At 38.7% G+C, this 21,486-nt stretch overlaps 1 protein-coding gene across 3 annotated transcripts in view; it reads right to left on the bottom strand.

The window, feature by feature from the left end:
- mmrn2a (multimerin 2a) overlaps window positions 1-21,486 on the bottom strand; it is a 76,212-nt gene that overhangs the window by 22,603 nt on the left and 32,123 nt on the right. For 2 of the 3 annotated variants that reach the window (XM_055018325.1, XM_055018326.1), the window contains exons 4-6: window positions 10,123-10,245; window positions 8,024-8,130; window positions 3,772-3,852 (exon numbers count right to left, since the gene is read on the bottom strand). In XM_055018325.1, the coding sequence (XP_054874300.1) occupies window positions 3,772-3,852; window positions 8,024-8,130; window positions 10,123-10,245 (311 nt within the window). The remainder of the gene's footprint in view (window positions 1-3,771; window positions 3,853-8,023; window positions 8,131-10,122; window positions 10,246-21,486) is intronic. The other variant, XM_055018328.1, reaches the window with a different exon arrangement.

The raw sequence follows: 21,486 nt of genomic DNA, 5'->3' as shown, positions 1-21,486 counted from the left end.
GCATTTATGGGATTTTTTTGGCCTTCCTTTCAGTCATTATCCACCTCTGTGGTCATTTTGTGTCCCTTTGTGGTCAATTTGCATCCCTTTGACATTGTTTTATGGAGTCATTATATATTTCATTTTGGACATCTGTCATTTCTAGGAATACAACTTAGTTTTGCATCATCTGTCATTGTTTTCCATTTTGTTTTTTTGGGGGGGGGTTTGCAGTCATTATGCAATTCGTTTTAGTTGTTTTGCATTCATTGGATTTTTTTGTGTACCTTTCAGTCATAATCCACCTCTGTGGTCAATTGGCATCGCTCTGTTTTTGGTTTGCCATCTGTTTGTGTCCATTTTGCATCCCTTTGTCATTGTTTTATAGAGTATTGTGTTTAGGGGTTTTTGAACTTTTTTGAACTTCTGATCTGTCATTTTTGGGCATTCCGTTGAGTTGTTTTCCAGTTGTTTTTAATTTTGCACCTATTTATGGTTATTTGGTGTCCATTTGTGCTGCTTTTGCATCCCTAATACTGTAGTCATTTTGCGCTGCTTTGTGGTCAGTGTCGCCATGTAATTGCTTTGTGGTCCTTTTGTGTCCATTTGTACTTGTTTTCATTTTGTTTAGTTGTTCTGCATCTTTTTGTGGTCATTTTGCATCCACTTGAGGTTGCTTTGCATTTCTTTGAGGTTGGTTGTGTCCATGCGCATTAATTTGTTTGTGCTAGTTTTTCACAATTTTGTTTTAGTCATTGATAATTTTTTGGGGACATTTTCCATTGGTATGGTTGCTTTGCATCTCTTTGTGGACATTTTGCATCCCCTTGAGATTGGTTTTCCATCCCATTTGAGTTTTTTTGCATCTCTTTGAGGACTTTTTGCATCCCTTTGAGGTTGGTTGTGTCAATTTGCAGTCATTTTGCTTCATTGTGGTAGTTATACACAATTTCGTTTTCATCATTGATTATTTTGTTTCGGTTGTTCTGCATCTATTTGTGGACATTTTCCATCCCTGTGGTTGCTTTGCATCTCTTTGTGGACATTTTCCATCACTGTGGATGCTTTGCATCTCTTTGTGGTCATTTTGCGACTCCTTGAGGTTGTTTTGCATCCTTTGAGGTTGGTTGTGTCCATTTGTTTGTAATCTCCCTTTACAAACAAGCTTTAAAAGTGCTTGACCGAAAGCCCATGAAGTGGCACCATTGTAAACTTTTAGAAAAACACAATCTTTTAAGTTTTAAAAATTTCTTAAACTATTCTTTTTTAAAATTAGTTTTTAAATGTGTTACTGGTCTTGCTCCAGATTCTGTTAGCGGTATGATCCAAAGAAGTCTAACTCGTGGTATGACTACAAGAGGAGTAGCAAATGGAGACTGCAGAACAGCCCGGTGTAAAACCACTTTTGGACGGAGTGCATTCTCAGTGAAAGGGCCACAGATCTGGAACACCTTACCTGCTGAACTGAAACATCTGACAGATCCGAATGAGTTTAACTGTAAAATCAAACGATGGCTCAAATCAAACCAAAACTGTGAGCACTTATAGACATTTTATTATATGTAAATGTGTTTAATGTATACATTCATGTAACATTGATTGTTGTATTTATTGTTGTTTTTGTATGTGTCAGGGACCTGGTCTGCGAATTAGCTGTTAGGTATTGACCTATGAACATGGCATCGGTTATTGTAACAATGCTTCTTGTTCTGTCCCTATTAAATAAACTTATAAATAAATAAATCTGCAGTAGTTTTGCTTTAGTTGTTCTGCATCTCTTTGTAGATATTTTACATCTATGTGGTTGTTTTGCATCTCTGCATGGACATTTTGCATCATTTTTTTATGCAGTTTTGCTTCTCTTTATGGTCAGTTTAGCTTGTGCCTGTGCTTCTTCAGTGGGCCTTTGTGATTATTTGGGTGAGTTTTTAACTTTTGACCAAAAATGTGAAAAGCTTCTTCATCGTTCTTGTTCTGACTTTCCATATGTTTTCACTTTTGTTTGAGAAACCATTATGGTTTTTGTTGAGAGCGTTGTGGGCTGACGTTAAAACAAACGAACCTCGTTGTCTTCTGCTTTGTCACTTCGTCAGGTCACAGTAACATCAGCTTCATGAGGCGGCTGCGACCTCTGACCTCCGTACAGAACAAACTCTCATCAGGAGGCTGACGTACTCGCCTCTTTCAGGGTGACTCACGGTGTGTTTACAGCTCAAGGATGTTGGGGGGGAGGTGACCTTGGTGGAGGATCTTTTGGGAGCGGCTCACCCACTCCCACTTCCCCGGGTAGAAGATGGAGGTGGAGGGTGGCCAAACATTCTCCTGACCTGTGCTTGAGGTTCATCGAAGCCGAGCGTAGTGCTTCCTCACTTTGTTAGAGAGGCAGGAATGAGTCAGAGCGCTCCGACACCGTTCATGCTGAAGGTGAAACAAAAGTGCTGCATTCTTGTCTACTGTTTTAACTACACTGCTGCCTCACATCTCCTAATATAGAAGTGAGATACGTGAAACTATTTTCTCATCACCACCTCGACTGTATCCTGCTGTAATGTAAAAAAATCGTTAAAGGGTAAATGTAATTAGAATTTATGAGATTTTATTAACTTTGAAACAGAAAAGAAGCTCATAGTTGTGATTTCTTTAACTGCAGCCTGATGCCTCAGATAATAAACCAAAGTCAGCCACTCTGCTTTTCTAGGGAAGGTTTGATTCTTCTGCTAAAATAAAGTGTAAAGCTTGGTTTTTGCATCCCCTTATGTTGGTTTTGCATCTCCTTACGTTGGTAATGTGTGTGTCTTTGTGGTCATTTTGCATCCCTTTGTGGTGTTTTTTTTGCTTATTTGTGGTTGTTTTGTGTCCCTTTATGTTGGTATTGCATCTCCTCGTGGCGTTTTTGTGTTTTTGTGGTCATTTTGCATCCCTTTATGGTCATTATACATCACTTAATGGTGGCATTGTGTTTCTTTGTGGTCATTTTATATCCACTTGTGGTGGTTTTGTGTGTCCTTGTGGTCATTTTACATCTCTTTGTCGTGGCTTTGTGTCTTTGTGGTCTTTTTGCATCCCTTTGTGATGTTTTTTTGTTTATTTGTGGCTGTTTTGTGTCCCTTTATATTGGTTTTGCATCTCTTTGTGGCAGTTTACATCCCTTTGTGGTGGTTTTGTGTGTCTTTGTGGTAATTTTACATGTCTTTGTGGTGGTTTTGTGTCTCTTTGGAATACTTTAGCATCCCTTTATGACTATTTTAGATCCCTTTGTGGTCATTTTGTGTCTTTGGGTCATTTTGTGGTTGTTTTGTCATTTTGGGTCTTTTACTGTCACTTAGTTGTAGTTTTGCATCCTTTTTGTGTGCATTGGCATTTGGCAGTTTTTGTCTCTTTGTGGTTGTGGTCGTGTGTCTCTGAGGTCCTTTTGCACCAAATTGTGGTAATTTTGCATCTCTTTGTGTTGTTTTTGTGTCTCATTGTGGTGGATGTATGTCTTTGTGGGCATTTTGCATCTCTTTGGGGTGGTTTTGTGTCTCATTGTGGTGGTTTTGCAGTCCTTTGAGGTCATCAAGCTTCGTTTTGTGGTCATTTTGTGCATTTTTGTGCTGAATTTGTATCTATCTGTATTCTGAATAAGCTATTAGCAACTGCTGCTTGTACTGATGAGAATTTAAAAACATCAAGGTTCTCAGGCAGTGTTATTTCTCTGATTTCTGAGTGGATTCATGAAGATTTATTCAGGACTGACATGAGGAAACTGATAAATAAAAACTATTGATGGGGTTCTTTTGTGTGGGATCATACCTGGAGCCTGCACTTCTATTCTCTCTGGTTCAGATACTGTAATCAGACCCAAGCTTCCGGAGTCCAGCTGAGGATCAGAGACTGTCAAAGAAAGAAACACAGCAAACTGTAAACAGACTGCGAGCCAAAGAGGTTGCAATTAAAATAAAATGATAAAAGTGCAGAAAAAAGACATCACTTTAAAGTAAATTAAAGTTCCAAACAGATGTAAATGCATAAAGGGAAGGTGAGCTGGTTCAGGATGAATTTTAAAGGTGTTGTCCTGGTTTTACTCTAAGGCTGGATTACTGTCACGCCGGTTTTGTTTATTTCCACATTGAGAGAATCATCTGACTAATTAAGTGACAGGAAATTAGTTGAACACTGTTTTGAAAGCTGATTAGTTGTTTGTTTTGGGGAAACAAAGCCAACAGCTTCTCTGAAAGGTAAATATTGACTTCAGTTTCCCCGTTTTATATGACAGCAATCTCTAAATTTGAGGGTTTAATCAGACAAAAGAAGACATTTAAACATATTTTCTTTGACTTCATGGAATAATAATTACAATTTATCAGTATTTTTAACACTAAATCTTGAAATGTTGCTTTACAGCCTTACAGTACTTCATTGATGGATTAATATGACGGTAGCAGAGGCTACTTGAAACAGAATGATGTGTTAGAATTACAGTCATTGCAGCTAATATTCTACTTCAAGGTAAAATTTTCCAACAAATTTTAACAGACCCAAACCATCGATACCTGCTGGGAGGTCCAGCTTCGAGTTTTGAGGAAATTTTCACTGATAAACTTTGAGTTTCAGCACAAACAAATGAGAAGAGCGGAGGAGAGGACATCCTCCTTCAGATATCTGTAAACACTGACTGCAGTTTCCCACACAGAGAAAATCTGGACTGCATTAAGTTCCTGAGCGATACCAAAGTGAAGCTGTTTTTGGAAGACGGACATTTAAAAATAGACTCCAGCAGAGAGAAAGGGGGGAAAACCAGAGTGTCGATTCACAAACACACTGGATCCTACTTTTAATTTCATGCTAGTTGCTACATTCATGTTCGCCTGCTGCCGTTCTGCTCTGTTTCTGGCACATTATTGTCACCTGTATGCGACGGCATATTAATGCAACCGTTGGTAAAAACTTTCAAGTTACAGAGTCAGGGAAGGGAGGTAAAATTCAGAGGAAAATCTCAATTTGTGCTCCAAGAAGACCACTGTTACTTACAGTATATTTGTGTTATTTTTGCTTGTATATTCAATAAACGTTAAATAAATAATATTAACATTGTTTCCCCTCCCATACTTTTATTAAAAAATATTTGCTTTGGGGCATTTTTGTGGTTTTAGTGACAGTGATAGCGGATAGAATCGTGAGTGACCTTCAGCAAATTGGTCCAGTCGACTATAACCCTCTGAACTCAAAGCAGTTTTGGGGCGTTTTTTGTTCCTGTCACATTTTTCTCTGTAATATAAAGTCCTGCACCTCTACAAACACAGAACAACTATGGCTAGAAGGAGAGAGAACTCACAAATGTCTTCTCTGCAGTAGGACACAGTTATAAAGCCAGGAAGTAATATGTACAACTTTCTTCCAAATACCAGCAGGTGTTGCCAGTACTAGAAAAAAATGGCGACTCTGTACAATATAGATATTTTAGCGCTGATATTTACTTTTTTCATATTTCTCTCCTCTCTCTGTAAACACTGCCTGCAGTTCAGCTGAAAAGTCTCAGATTTTTTGTCATGTGACTGGTGGTTGCAGCTGAGTCAATCATGGCTTCATGGTTGCACAGAGGAGTGTAGAAATTTTTGTTTTTCACAGAATCTAGTTTTTGCAAATGGTCTATTTTTGTTTAAAAAAGAAAAAAGTAATATGCAGAAGAAAGTGATTGTGATGAAATATCTATCATCATATATCTAAGCTTATATTTGGTTGATTTTGTTCCAACCAGATTCCATAAAAATCCAAAAAAATCTGCTCTCCTCGCTACAACCATGAAGCCATTATTGAGTCAGCTGCGACCAACAGCAACATGATGAAAATCCAGAGACTTTTCGGCTGAACTGCAGGATGTGTTTACCCAGAACAGAGACAATACATCTGTGGAAGCAAATAAAAGTGCAAAGAGTAAAACATCTATGTCAAGCCACCTTTTTTCAGGGACTGATAACACCTGTGGGCACTTGGAAAATGCTGTTCATGTTTATTTGAGATGCTTTCAATTTTTAGAAATCAAACAATCAAAGAAACTCAACTATTGGGTTTTCTTTTTTAAAATGATTTATGGCTTTATAACGTTATCATACTTTTCACAGTTTATTTAGGAAAATTAAACATCTCAGCTTAAAATCATGACACTCCATCAAATTCCTTATTTGACATGTTTTGTTTAAAAAAATCACTAAAAATATAGCTTTTATAGTAGCCAGATTCTGTAAAAAAGAAAAAAATCTGAGCTTTTCAGTGTAACTGTAAAACATTTAGTGACTCAGCTGTGATCAACAGACATGTGACAAAAAATCAGGGACTTTTCAGCTGAACTGCAGGCTGTGTTTATGGGGAGCAGAGAGGAGACAAGCATGTAAATAAATTTAAAATGGAAATAGTTGATTAATTATAGGGCTGCACAGTGGCGTAGTGGTTAGCACTTTCGCCTTGCAGCAAGAAGGTCCCTGGTTCGCGTCCCGGCTTTCCCGGGATCTTTCTGCATGGAGTTTGCATGTTCTCCCTGTGCATGTGTGGGTTTTCTCCGGGTACTCCGGCTTCCTCCCACAGTCCAAAAATATGCTGAGGTTAATTGATTATTCTAAATTGCCCGTAGGTGTGAATGTGAGAGTGATTGTTTGTCTATATATGTAGCCCTGTGACAGACTGGTGACCTGTCTAGGGTGTCCCCTGCCTTCGCCCGAGTCAGCTGGGATAGACTCCAGCCCCCCCCGCGACCCTAGTGAGGATTAAGCGGTGTATAGATAATGGATGGATGGATGGATGATTAATTATAGTATGTAAAGCCACCATTTTATTTCCAGTGTTGGTAGCGTCTGTGGACATTTGGGAAAATGGCAAACATGCTGATTCCAGGTTTGTTCAATATATGTAAAATACATAATTAAAGAAATTCAACAGATTTCTTTCTTTTTAGGTTTTATGACATTATAATGCTGTCATACTGTGCATAAGACATTTCTGAGTCCTCTCTGCTTCTAGTCATGGTTGCTCTGTTTCCATAGAGGTGCAGGACTTTATATTGCAGTTAAAAAATGAGGCCACAGTGATGAAAAAAATGTGACAGGAGCAACAAAAAACACCCAGAAACTGCTTGGAGTTCAGAGAGTTAAGTCTGTTCATATAGAGGTTCTGTCTGGAAGTGTTGTTTTAGCCACTGAGGTGAAACAAATTAATGGAAGCCAAAGCTGACACATGAAATGGAATATAAAGATACACAACATCTAGAAAAATAGCTGGAAAACAGCTGTAGAACATCTGTAGTTTTGTTTCTACGGCAACTAAAGTAAAATCAGATTCAACAAGAAAAGCACTCAGAGAGCGCAGTACTCCGCCAAGGCTGCTCAGTCATTGTATCATTTCCGACAGATGAAATCTTTAATAAAAAATGACCACAGGCGTGTGTTATGCATGCGTATGGATACCGAATCATGTGACCTAAATATGTAGCGGGCGGTGGGAATTGATGAGACTCGGAAACACCCCCAAAAATTAATCAACTGTTGCTTGTATGATTTCTGACAGATAAGTCCTGATAAGTCCACAGCGGTGGATTTGTAGTAGAATCACAATCATGTGATCATCAGCAGGCAGCTGACGTAGCGTTCACTTGTTGTCATGGTTACAGTGACGCTGTGCTGCTATCTAGCAATGATATAGAAATCTTTAACAAATCCATGGATCCAGACTATAAGCCACATCACTGCCAAAATCTAATCACTTGGTCCTTGTGTCACTTCTGACTTTCCTGGAAAATTTCATCCTGACCGTTTTTGAGTAACGTTGCGAACAAACAGACAGACAGACAGACAGACAGACAGACAGACAGACAGACAGACAGACAGACAGACAGACAGACAGACAGATGCATGCTGATTGTCACATAACCTGTCACAGAACTGGATTCACTTTAAACAAAATTCCCTCAGATTTTAGAAAGAAACGACACAAGAAATGGCCCTTTGTTGTTGTTTGCCTCCGTGTTGTCATGGCTACTGTCGCCATGGTGACGGCTATTCTGCCACCGACCCACCTGTGTCCTCGCAGTTGCGTCCTCCGTGTCCCGGACAGCAGCGCCACAGCAGACTGGTGACGATCTTCGGTTTCTCCTTGTAGATTGGCCGCGTGGACAGCTTGTACCTGCACACAAACGAATAATAATAATAACTGTACTACATAATACTTGCATAGCAAAATGTAGGCAAGAACACACAATATATATATAAATAAATAGAACGCAGTGGAGAAAGAAGCACATAGTAAATGGGGATTTATGCGTTGTGGTAGTGTTGACAAGAACAAACACTCTAACAAGCTGGTAAATTTGATGTTTTGTCTGTCAGATCCAGGAATCTCCAGGAGAAATTGTTGTGAGCAGCTTCTAAAATATGGACACTTGGTTTCTTAACAGTAGAATTTGGGGTTTTTGACTGCTGATCCGAGGAAGCAAAGTTATTTAAACATGTTCACTTGGTCTCCAGGTAATAAAAACATTCATATCTCACTATTTTCTGACATTTCACACGCTGATTATTAAATAAAATAACTGTCAGGCATAAAAATGGCATAAATAATCAAAGGTTGCGGCTTTAAAGCGCGTCTGATGGGATATTTACCAGCTTGATAGAAGGCATTTTGATAAATAAAACAAAATGCATGGATTATTTATATAAACAACATGCTTGATGATTAATTTAGTGTGTGAAATGCTAGAAAAACATAAAATATAAACATGATTATTCCCTGAAAAACAAGCAAACATTTTTAACAATTTTTTATCGTGTATTTTTGTTGTCCGATAGATTTTTTTTTAGATTTTTATTTATTTTATTTTTCATTTTTCTCTCTTTAAACTTTTATTCATTTACTTACTCATTTTATTTATTTACTTTACTACTATTAGTATAATTTTTGGCCTTGTGTTGATGGTTTCGCCCTTTATCTTCTTTTATTCCACTTATTCTTTTGCTTTACTTGGATGTGGCATTTTTGATTCTTTCATTATTTTATCTGTTGTTGCTGTATTGACTCATTTAGAAAACCTTCTACCATATTTAATTCTATTTCTTTCTAAGAAGCTTAGAAAAAGTACCCAAGTAAGTGTCTTTAAACCACTCAGGTGAAACAAATTCAAGTCAAAGTTACACCTGAAACTGATTAAAAAAAAAAAAACAAACACCTGGAATTGAGCTTAAAGATGCAAAACATCGAGGAAACAGATGGACAAACCTTTGCAGGAACTCTCAAGTTTCAACAGAGTTTCATAAACAGCTGGTAAAGTTCACACTGGAAAAAGAGGAAAATCTAATTTACAGTTAATTAAAGTTTAGAGTGAGAGCAGCAGGATACTGTGACTGTAGTTTTTTTCTTCAATAAACTAAACATTAAACTCTCCTGTAGCGGTGTTTAATTTCTCCTTTTCTTCTTCACATTTGGTGGCTTTTGTTTTTTTTTTTTATCAAGAACTTAAGCAGCAACAAATCAGTGACATGTAAAAGTCCTGCATTCAGCTTAAATAAATTTACATAAAGTTTCATAGCAAACATTTTTTATTTTGGTACTTTTTTTTTTTTTTTTAAATTTGATGCATATAAACTAAATTCATCCGCAGCTGGAAACTGTCATAAACTGTCACTAAATAACCCATTTTTGGGATCATTTTTCTGCTTTTCTTTGCTGCACACGTCAATAAAGTGAACATCTTTCAGTTCTAGACTCCCTAAAGACAACAGATTACTAACATCTCACATATTTGGGATCTATTTCTCATGAATTTTATTTATTTTCATTACAGCTAGTGATATTTATCTATTTAATGATCAATAATGTTTCATGTAAACAGATCCTTAGTTAATAGCAAAAAATGGACATTAAGTACAAATAAACACTAATAATTAAAAATAATAAAACCTGACTGGACCTACTACTCCTGTTTTGAGTTTATTTGGCTTTATTTTTAATTTTTTACAGTGTCAACACATAAGAATTACAACAGCACAACCGTCCGTCACTGTGCGATAATAAATACAACCAGTATGATAAAAAAAAAAAAAAAAATGCTTTTTGTTGTAATGATGTTAAATGATATTTTGGTGGGAGCATAAACATTTAATTTCACATATTTGTACTCACATGACCAGCTGACAATTGGGTGACCCACTCGGACACGGACTCTGAGACCTGATGGTGTATTTTTCAATTCCACACACAACCACCGTCGTCACTACACGCTCCTGTACGAACGGACACCAGTTTCTGCACAACAAACACACAGCATCTTTAACTGCTGCTCAGTTTGGTTTTCCGTCCTTCCTGCTTGTAGTCAAAGGTCAAACATGGTGCCCTCGTCTAACTGACCACCAACAGGCTAAAGGATCGTTCAACACTTTGGTCGAGAGACGATGGATCACATCCTCTAATCTGAAAAAAACAGTCCTTCACAAAAGCACAAATTGTTTCAGTTTTTGCACAGATTAAGCAAAAATAGCAAATATTATCTGGTGTCAATTTCTCAGAATCCAGGATTTGATGTTTTTCTTTGTCTTACACAACAGTAAACTGAGCATCTTAAACTTCTGGACTCTAGTGACAAAGAAACAAAAAAAATACTCGAAGAAAAATGAAACCAACAGAAACAGACACAGAGTTCTGGACTAATTGTTGAACAAAACAAGACATCTGAATATGTCACATCTGACTGTGAGAAACTGTAATCAGGGATTTTTCACTGTTGTCTGATATTTTAGACACAATAGATTTAGGAACTTTCAGTGTAACATGTTCAGACTCACACTGTGAGGATTCAGGCAGCAGCTGTGCTGAAAACAGTCGACTAGAAACACTGAAGACACAGGAGGAGAGTTTGGTGTTTGTACAGGGTCACCCTGCTGAACCTCTCACTCACCACACACTGTGTGTGTGTGTGTGCTTGTGTGTGTGTGTGTGTGTGTGTGTGTGTGTGTGTGTGTGTGTGTGTGTGTGTGTGTACAGAAACACACTAATGGATTTAGATGGAGAACAGCAGCTCAGAGGATTTTCTATTCAGAAACTGGCAACATTCAACCTATTTTTACATCTAAAGTTACCTCTAACTAACCAGGACACTCTGAGTTAACAACACTCTGCTCTAAGTAAATAACCTGGATAGTTGCAGCTACCCAACATTAGGTTAACTAACCAAAAGATTCTGGGTTAACTAACCCAGAGATTCTGAGGTGAACTAATTCTTAGCTCTGAGATAACTAACCTTGAGTTCTGAGTTAACTGACACTGAATTAACACCACTGTGCTCTAAGTTAACCAACACTGACAAACTAATTAGGCAACATGCTCAATTAGTTCACAGATAACACTGAAAGGAATGCTTATACTCTCTTAATGACATAGTCAATTTCTGAAATCTGGTCTTTCAGTTGGTTCCATTGCTCAGGACTCAGGGAAATACCCCTTTTCCCCGGCTTCATCTCTCCGTCTTGGTTCATCCAGTACTCTCTGATGTCAATCAGGACTTTACCCTTGAAGTTAATTAACTCTAAACTCTGAGTTAACTAACGCTGAGTCAACTAGCCTTGAGTTAACTAACTCAGACCTTTGAGTTAAGAGTTAACTAAAAGATTAAGTTAAGTGACACTGTGCTTTGAGTTACCTAACCCTAACCTTAAACCCTAACACTGACTTAACTTGTCCAGAGATTCTGAGTTAACTAACCCTGAGTTCTGAGTTTGCTAACCCTCAGCGATGCGTTAACTAACCCTGAGTTCTGAGTTTGCTAACCCTCAGCGATGTGTTAACCCTGAGTTCTGAGTTTGCTAACCCTCAGCGATGCGTTAACTAACACTGAGTTCACTAAAAGACTGAGAGGTAAGTGACATTAGGCTCAGAGTTATCTCACCCTGAGCTAACCAATCATGATTTACCTAGTCCTGAATTAACTAACTTGAAGTCTCTGAGTAAACTAACACTGAGATAACTAACCAAGAGTCTCTGATTTAACCAACACTCACTTTACTAACACAATGCCAAAAGTTAACTAGCATTGAGCGTTTGTCCTAACTAATCCAGAGATTTTGAGTGAACTAAACCTGAGTTAACTAACCCATAGACTAATTCAGAATGTGTCCGTACTGTAAACATTTTTGCTGTTGCAAGTTAGCAGGTTGAACATGTTATCTATGGTAACCAGCTAAACTCTGAAGCTTCACTTCCTCTTTTGTCTTCATGTCCTGCAGTTTGTTTTCAAGCTCGGGTGAATCTGAAACAGCATCTTCTTAATCCTCATCTTCAGATTCATTTGTCCTGTCAGACTGAACTCTGGATGCTAAATCACGGACACAGATTAATCCCTTCACCGTGGTAATACCTGAAGTTTGTAGTTAACACCCGCAGGTCAGAAGTTCCACTGAGTAAAGTTAGAACTCTTCACTCTGCTTGAGATGAGATATGTGCCGCTGGAACAAAATGAAACCAAACGACAGGATTTTGTTTATGTTGGATTGCAAACAAGATGTTCAGCTCATTCCAGGAAATACTTCTGTGATAAATGGCTGTAATTTCCTACAGCTGGACACAGAATACATTTCCCAGAATGCATTTAAGAAGTCCTACTTGAACCTGTTCTTAACTCTGACCATTCTGCATCCCTTAGAAGGAACTCATGGTCAGTTTACATCTTCAAAGTTGTCGAGAGGACATTTTGTGTCCCATTGCAGTTGTTTTGCATCCCTCTGTGATCAGTTTACATTCTGGTTTGTGGTTGTTTTGAGCAGTTTATAGTTGTTTTTTTCGATCAGGTTGTTTTAATTTTGTGTCTTTCTATAGTCAGTTGACATCTCTGAAGTCCTTTAAAGTACATTTTGTGTCCGTATTGTGTGTCTTTGACTGGTTGTCCTCCAGCTTTCCAATAATAAATGCAACTGTTAGACTGGGGCTCGAAGCCTGTACCCAACATGCCTATTCATTTATCCATCTACAACACTAAGCCAACAACCCATTAATCTTCTTTCAGTACATTTAAATGAAGCAGCACAAAGCCAACAGCTGATATTTTGACATTTTGTGTTGCAAACAGAAATGCGTCAATTCCTGAAGTAATAAAAGTAAAATCTGCCTAAAATAACCTTCACTTTTAGAACAACAGAAGTGCTGGACGGCGCTGGTCATGTCAGACTGAGGAGATGTAACCTTGCTAAAGACAGACATGGATTTTCCTTCACTTCCCTCACGTCCAACACAAACAGCTGCTCATTTGGTTTCATTTTGTTCTGCCAGTCATTTCGTAAGAGGAGGTGTCACTTTGTTCAAACAGAGCGTCTTGATTCGGACCAAACATCTTCAACTCTGGACCCTTTTTAAAGTGTCAGGCAGCTATGGCCTGTCAGACTGTCACTTTGGTCCGCTCTGTCCGCTGTGGATTTGTTTTGGTAAGTGTTCAAGAAAGTGTTTCTGAGCGAGACCTCGACTCCTCCTGAGCAGATCTGCGGGGTTTCTCCCGCAGGCCGAAAGGTTCGGGTTCACATCTGAATAATGAGACAGCAGGAGGTGGAGGGTAACTGTCATAACAACACACAGAGATCAGAAGGCTTCATTCTGCTATCAGCACTGGAAATGTAAAGTTTGTCCTGAGAGGAAGCTGGAGAAGCTGCAGCCTGAAATGTGGCCTGAAGCTGCTGAGATATCACAGTTTGATGCACTGATAGACTTCAGACGTGGAAATTTCTGTTCTTTTGAACGTTTTACATTAGTTTCTGCCTTTCCTCTTTCTGTCCTTCTGATTGTACAGAGCTCAGATGGTGTCAGATAGAAAGCTGTTGGTGATTTTGTGCACATGTTGTTGTTTGGTGAGTATACGAGAATTTGTTGCTTCTGATGTAAATATGTGGACGCTCGGTTTATAAACAAACAAGACCTAAGACTGAGAGCTGATCTGTTGCAGTGATTACTCTCTTTATGGTGATTTTGTGTCTCTTTGTGGTTGTTTTGAATCTTTGGGGTCATTTTGTGTCACTTTGGGGTCATTTTGTGTCACTTTGGCCCCTTTTCGACCAAGCTGGTTCCAGCGCTAGGTCAGGGCCAGTGCCTGACTTAGCACCAGTTCTTTGTGTTTCCACCAACTGAGGACCTGCTCCAGGCTCCAAAAACTGGTGCTTTTTCACCAACTCTTTGCTGGGCCAGAGTTAAGAACTGAGTACGTCACGTGCTGGAGGCGGTGTTACAGCGACCAAGAATCAGGAATCAAGAATCTTTATTGTCATTGTGTTTTCATCGTAATTTCGCTGTGTGAAAACACAATGACAATAAAGATTCTTGATTCTTTATGGTAATTTGGCATCTTTTTAAGTTACTTTGCACCTTTTGTGACAAATTTTAAACTTTTTTTGTGTGGTTTGGGTTCTCTGCTTTCAATCGATGTTTCCTTAAGTTTGTTTTCCATTTCTTTATGGAAATTTTAAGTCCTTACAGTCATTTCACTTCTCGTTTACTTGGTTTACTTGTTTTTGCGGCCATTGTGCATCATTTCTAAGTCATTTTTATGCTTCTTGGGGATCACTTTGGTAAGTTCTTTGAAAAGGGAGCCTGTCCTATGTTTGGGCCGATGTAGTGTTTGTTTCCATTCAGGCATCGATCACATCTTGTCATTACATCACTTGTGTTGTTATTATTCCAGGAGCAAACTGATCTGCTGGATGATGTTTTGAGACAGCTTTTTTTAGACATATGCTTTGGATGTGTTGCTTTTGGAGACTGTCAGACTAAATAAGAGGATTAAATATCTTGGTGGGTGACATTTTTTTTGGAAATGTGCTCCCGGAGGCCTCCGTCATTTTTCTGACCCACATCCATACATTAAACCGCCGATTCCCCGATAAAACGATCCCCCGAGGGCTCCTGACAAAACAACCCTCCATTAGCCCTTTAACTCCCCCGTCCTCCACTTTAAACGCTGCCTTAATGACGGCGTTCACAGACGGAGCTCTTTGTGCTGTAATGGGGAACAGGTTTCCAGGGTTCTTTTAGCTGCAGCGTTATCTCTGGATGCTGGCGGTTGATTGGTCCTGGTGGAGGTGGAGGGGTGTACACATGTTTCAGAGGTCAGAGGTCAACAGGTAGTCAAGTAGTGAAGAAGTGGAGGTGGAAAAGTTAGTTGTTTCACTGAAAGAAGAGCAGATCTGAGACTTTTCTGGGATTTAAAGGAGCATTTCGTTTGCATTTTTACATGTGAATAGAAATTAAATTTGCTTCAGAAGATGATCATTTTCCCATATCATGAGTTTTTAGGCAGATTTTCTTCCTTTGCTGTAGTTCATTTCTATAAAATCAACACTACACTTGCTGTAGAGCAGTGATTTTCAACCACTGTGCCACGGTACATTAGTGTGCCATGACAAATTATCCAATATCACTTTTTTAAAATTAATATTTAGTAATTATTGTCTGCAAATATTATGTCATTGGCGAGTGTCTGTCCTGTAATATGTAATGACTGGCAGAGTAATGTAATATTCGTCGGGGTGGCAACAGGTAGCGAATTGTCTCATTCCTTCAAGAGAATTAGTGACACATGCAAGAGGTTGTGGTGACAGTCATGGAGAAAATTTTTAAAAGGACAAATGCAAACTCCGAACTGGGCCCTGGACAAGATTCTGACCCAGATGACGGCCCTATTATGAGTGGTGGTAAAAAGAAAGCAAAGACGGTGAGCTCAAGGCAATACAGCGAAAGCTATCTTTTGTTCGGATTTACTTTCACCGGGGATGAGATGACACCTGCTCCATTATGCCTGGTGTGTGGCAAGAAGCTGTCCAACAGCGCCATGATGCCAAGCAAGCTTAAACGCCATCTCCAAACGAAACACCCGTCGCTTCAAAACATGCCGATAGACTATGTTGTTCGCTGGCGTGAAAACACAGAGAAACAGGCAACTTTTATGAGAAAAACCACAAAGGTAAATGAGAAAGCCCTCAAAGCTAGTTACACACTGTGGCAGAGACATTAATACTGCCTGCCTGCAAAGCCATTGTCAACGAGATGCTCGGCCCTGACGCGGTTAAAAACATAGCTGAAGTCCTGCTCTCTGATAACACAATTACCAGGCGTATTGATGACATGACTATAAACATGGAAAGCCATGTTTTGGAAAAGATACGCATCAGTATGAAATTTGTGTTGTAACTTGATGAGTCTACGGATATTAGTGGACATTCTCAGCTCTTGGCCAATGTGCATTTTGTGGATGGAGATGCCATTAGACAAAATTTCCTATTTTGCAAGGAACTGCCAGAAAAAACAACAGGAGAGGATATTTTTCGGGTCACATCAGAAAATCTTGACCAAGGAGGACTTACATGGGAAAATTGCACAAGTGTTTGCACTGATGGAGCTGCAGCCATGGTCGGGCGCACCAAAGGCTTCGTTAGCAGAGTGACGAAAAGAAACCCAGATCTTATTGTTACGCATGTTTTTTTTGCACCGTGAAGCCCTCGTTGCTCAGACTTTACCAGCAGAACTGGTTCCTGTGTCGGACCATGTGGTGCGCATAGTGAACTTTGTAAAGACACGACCTCTGAAAAGTTGTGTATTTGCATCTTTGTGTGAGGAAATGGGAGCGAAGCATAAAGCCTTATTGCTCCATACAGAGGTCCAATGGTCGTCGCGTGGCAAGATGCTGACCTGTATTTATGAGCTGTGGGAGGAACTTAAAGTGCTTCTGACAAATGAGAGCTCTGATTACTCAAATCTGTTTGCAGGTGATGAGCGGTGCGCAAAGCTGGCATGATACATTTCATCATCCGAATGAAATGAACACACAGATGCAAGGCCGAAATGAAAACCTGCTTACAAGCACAGATAAAATAAAGGTTTAAAGGTGCACCTCTGGCAACAACATGCGCAAAGTGCCAACCTGGAGATGTTGCCACTCACGGAGAAACAGCAAGATCACACTGCTGCACTGTGCGAGTTAAAAAGGTAAACATCTGAAAACTCTTGAGGAGAAGTTGTCATTTAATTTCTCTTCAGCCTCCACTGAATGCTTTGACAGGGTTAGGGACCCATACAGCTCAGCAGCAGTTGTTGGAAAGGACATGACTTTACAAGAGCAGGAGGAGCTAACTGAACTGAAACAAGATCGTGGTTTAAAACTAAGATTTGCTGATCTTCCTTCGGACAGTTTTTGGTTGACTGCTGCCAAGGAGTTGCCCATTGTGGCCAACAAAGCTGTTCTGACATTGCTCCCATTTTCCACAACATATCTGTGTGAGCTGAGCTTTTCAGGCCTGACTGCTATAAAAACTAAAAACTCTTATCTAATCTCCTGAGACAACTCTCTCCTTCGCTTCCTGTGGTCCATGTTTAGTGTGGTACACAACATGTCACCAAACAGCACACTGACTACTTGGAACCCTGTAAATAGGCCGACTGACTGATTACAAGTTTGTAGACACCTGTGGTGGTAATTAGAAGACACACCTTGATTGAACATGTCCCTATGGTTACATTATTTTCAGTCTTTTCTAGGGGTATCATCATTTTTGTCCAGGCCTGTTTCATGAGTTTATTTTTTAGAATAATTCTGTTGAACCACGGTTCAAAAGCAATGTCTGATTTTCATTGGTTAATTTTCATAGCATTTTTATTATTACTTTTCTCAGATTCAAATTATTTCTGTGACCATTGTGGGTTTTTCTTTCATTAATCAAGGGGTACCAGCAATTTTGTCCACGTGTGTATAGAGCGTCATTTAGTAACATTTTTGGTTGTTGATGTGCCGCAAGATTTTTCCAATGTAAAAAATGTGCTGTGGCTCAAAGAAAGGTTGAAAAACACTGCTGTAGAGACACTAAAAGATAAACTGTAATGGTCTAGAACTGCTCACTTTAGTTTAACTCGCTAATAATGTGGTTTTATATAATCTGGATAAACTGCTGCTCAAATTGATTGTTTCTTTATCACCTTTAATTATCTGAATATCCTTTGTAGTACTTTTTCAGTCAATTGCAGTCCTTTTTTGTGCCACTTTGTGATCATTTTGTCTATTTACAACTGCTTCCTGTCTATGCGTAGTTGCTTTTCTGTTCTTTAGCATTCTTTTTTAACAAATTTTCCGTCTGTTTGTGCTCTTTTTCTGTGTCTGTGGTAATTCTGCATCCCTTTTTATGTCTTTGTTGGGACTGTGGTGGTCATTTTGAATTCATTTTTTACAATTGTGTGTCTCTTTATGGTCCTTCTCTGTCCTTGAGTGGTAATTTGCATGAGATCTTAGTGGTTTTGTGCCCAATATGTGATCATTTTATATTCTTTCAACTAATTTTACCTCACTTTGTCTCTATTTTGCATCTCCTTTCAGTCATTTTATGTCTTTTTGTGGTCATTTTTCTTTTTTGCGATCTTCTGACTTATCTTATCTTCTGACTCTTTTCTGTCTTATGTTAGTAATTTTGTGTCTTTGCAGTCTTTTTTCAGTCCATAGGTGGTAATTTTACATCAGTTCTTACTCATTTCTGTGGTTATTTTGCATCTCTGTGTAATAATTTTGTGTCTGTGTCCTTTCTGTGGTGATTTTTCTTCCTTTCGGTAATTTTGCATCTATCTGTAATTGTTTTGTATCTATATTCAATCATTTTTATGGGAATTTTGTGTCTTCTCTTTGATAATTTTGTCATTTTGCACCTTTTTTTAAATTTCGCATCTTTAGTACATTTATATGTGGTAATCTTTTATCTGTATCATTTATGTGATCATTTTGCATCCTTTTCAGTAATTTCACATCTGTCTCTATAGTTGTTTTATATCTGTGTGTCTGTCAGCGGTTGGTTTGTTTCTCTTTGTGGTCATTTCGCTTCCCTTTTCAGTGATGTGATGTATCTTTGTTTTCATTTCATGGTTCTTTGTAGTTGTTTTGCATTTTTAATGGTGATTTTGCATTGATTAGAGTCATTTTGCATCCCATCTTGCTTTTTTCTGGCTAATCTTATACACTGAAATCCTTTCAAAGTAAACGCAGACCTTGTATTCTGGGCTGCACATACCTCCAGGTGTGAGGAAGAAGATCAGCGAGCAGACAGAAGACGATCAAAGAGAGCTGAATAACCTGCAGATAATGTGACCACGGAGGCTTTATTTACTGCTCGTTCAGCCGTTATCAGATGCTCAGCTGGCAGATGAAAGGACGACACTCAGGGATTTAAAGGCAGCATTGTTACCACAGCGGTGATCATGCAGGTGGATAAATTCTGCTGCTCAAACAGCGAATCAGCGCACAACTAACAACTGGACAAAAACTAAAAGGCACAGCAGGATAAGCAGCGTACAGTTATTCAAAGGGGACGCAAAATTACCACGTAGAGGCAAAATAACTACAATAGGATGCAAAACAACCAGAAAATGAAGCTAAATTTCTGGAAAAGGATGCAAAATTACTGTAAACAGGCACACAACAACTACAAATAGATGAACATTTTCTAAAAGGGATGTCTGAATGAATAAAGAGGGATAGAGACACATAATTACTAATGATGCTGATATACTCTCACTGGAGTTGAAAAGAGCAATTGGACCTTGTGAAACATTGTCTGAAAAATACCCTATATGCCCACTACAAACTGCCTGACAAGTGTAATGGTCTGCTGTGGTTATTGAACACTACTTTGTGATGCATTAGAACTTTTCCAATAGTCTAAAATATGGACAACATTAGCTATGAGTGTACACTGTGTACTCAGGCTGCATGATTAATCGACCATTAATCACCATCACAATTTTGGCTTCCCACAATTCAATTAATATGATTGTTGTGATGACCATGTTTGAAATGTCCGTCTTCTGGAAAACTACTTCAGCTTGTGTCAGCTTCAAAGTGACCACAAAAAGATGTGAAATTTTCAGAAAAGGCCACAAAATAACCACAAACAGACACAAAGCACCTAAGAACTGAAGCAAAATGACCACACTATCATATTCATATTTTCTCTTAAAGACGTAAATACTTCTTCGACCACTGTCTGGAGGACAAACACTGAGAGGCGCTACAGGCTCTGACACTCATAAAACCTCAAAATGAACATATGTGTGTGCAGCCTGGGTGGCAGCAGCCTATTAAACGCATGCTGGCAGTCAAAACACCGCTTGATGCTTCTGTATGCATGAGGCGTGACTCGTGTGTGTTAGTGTACTTCTATCTCTGCGAGGACCAAACCTGATCGGAGGTGAATGTTTGGACCTTTTAAAACTAAGAGAAAACTAAGAAGTGTTCAAGAAAGAAGAGGCTCGGACGTGCAGAGGACGCAACTATCAGTGTGTGAGGTCCAGAGAAGTGAGCAAGCCTGAACCTGCTGACTGACAGCGCACTTAAAACCCTCACTGAAGCACCTGAAACATGAGCAAGACAAAGTGAATCTGGTCTCTGTTTGCTAAACCAAACAACATGCTGGTTGCAATCATTCCTGCTGTTTGCACTGAAACCACAGCTTCCATCGGCGTAAGACATGATCCAGAGATTATCAGAGGCTTCAGCAGCCTGAGTGAGTTGAATGAACGAGTAATCTTCTAAAGTTACAGCCTTTTTAGGTCATAATCCACTTTTTGTCCCTCTTTCACAAGGAAGGATTTTAATACTAAACAAAGCTGTTATGTTTTGGAGATCTCCACTCAAACTGCGGAAGCCTCATCTTAACTTCACATAAACTTTGGAATATGTCAGAAGAGGTTTGAATTTTTTCACCAAATTACTTAAAAACAACCCAAAATGATCACAAAGAGGTAATAAGATACAAAGGGATGAAGAATTACTAGAAATGTATCAAAACTTTACCACAGAGATATACTGTAAAACAATGTATAACTAAAAGACTCCAGAGGAACACAAAGAGATGCAAAATGACCACAAAGCAATGATACACAAATAAGAAATGGATGCAAAATGACTTCAAAAGAATGAAAATGACTAAAAAATTGGGTGCAAAATGACCGAAAGGCACAAAGGGATCCAAAATAACCACACAGAGAGGAAAAACTATGAATAAAGGGATGCAAAATTATCACAAAATGGCCCAAAGTGGACTAAAATAAAGCTAAAAAAAAAAAAGCAAAATAACCACAAAGATGCAAATTGATTAAAAACGGATACAGTATTACTACAGAGGCACAAAATTACCACACGGAGAGACAAATTTATCAGAGAGGTGCAAAATGACCAAAAGGAGATGCAAAGTTATCTTAGAGATGCACAATTACCATAAATAAACACAAAATTTACCACAGAAACATACTGTAAAGCAATGTAGAACTAAAAGATTCCAGAGGAACACAAAGAGATGCAAAATGACCGCAAAGCAATGCTAAACAAATAGGAAAGGGATGCAAAATGACTTCAAAAGAATGAAAATGACAAAAAATTGGGTGCAAAATGACTGAAAATGCATAAAGGGATCCAAAATAATCATGCAGAGGAAAAACTATAAAAAAGGGATGCAAAATTATCACAAAAGTGGACTAAAAAATAAC

This window comes from Amphiprion ocellaris, chromosome 16 (genome assembly GCF_022539595.1).
Source record: "Amphiprion ocellaris isolate individual 3 ecotype Okinawa chromosome 16, ASM2253959v1, whole genome shotgun sequence".
NCBI lineage: Eukaryota > Metazoa > Chordata > Actinopteri > Pomacentridae > Amphiprion > Amphiprion ocellaris.
Note: the sequence above shows the minus strand (reverse complement) of the source record. Positions and strands in the feature narration are given on the sequence as shown.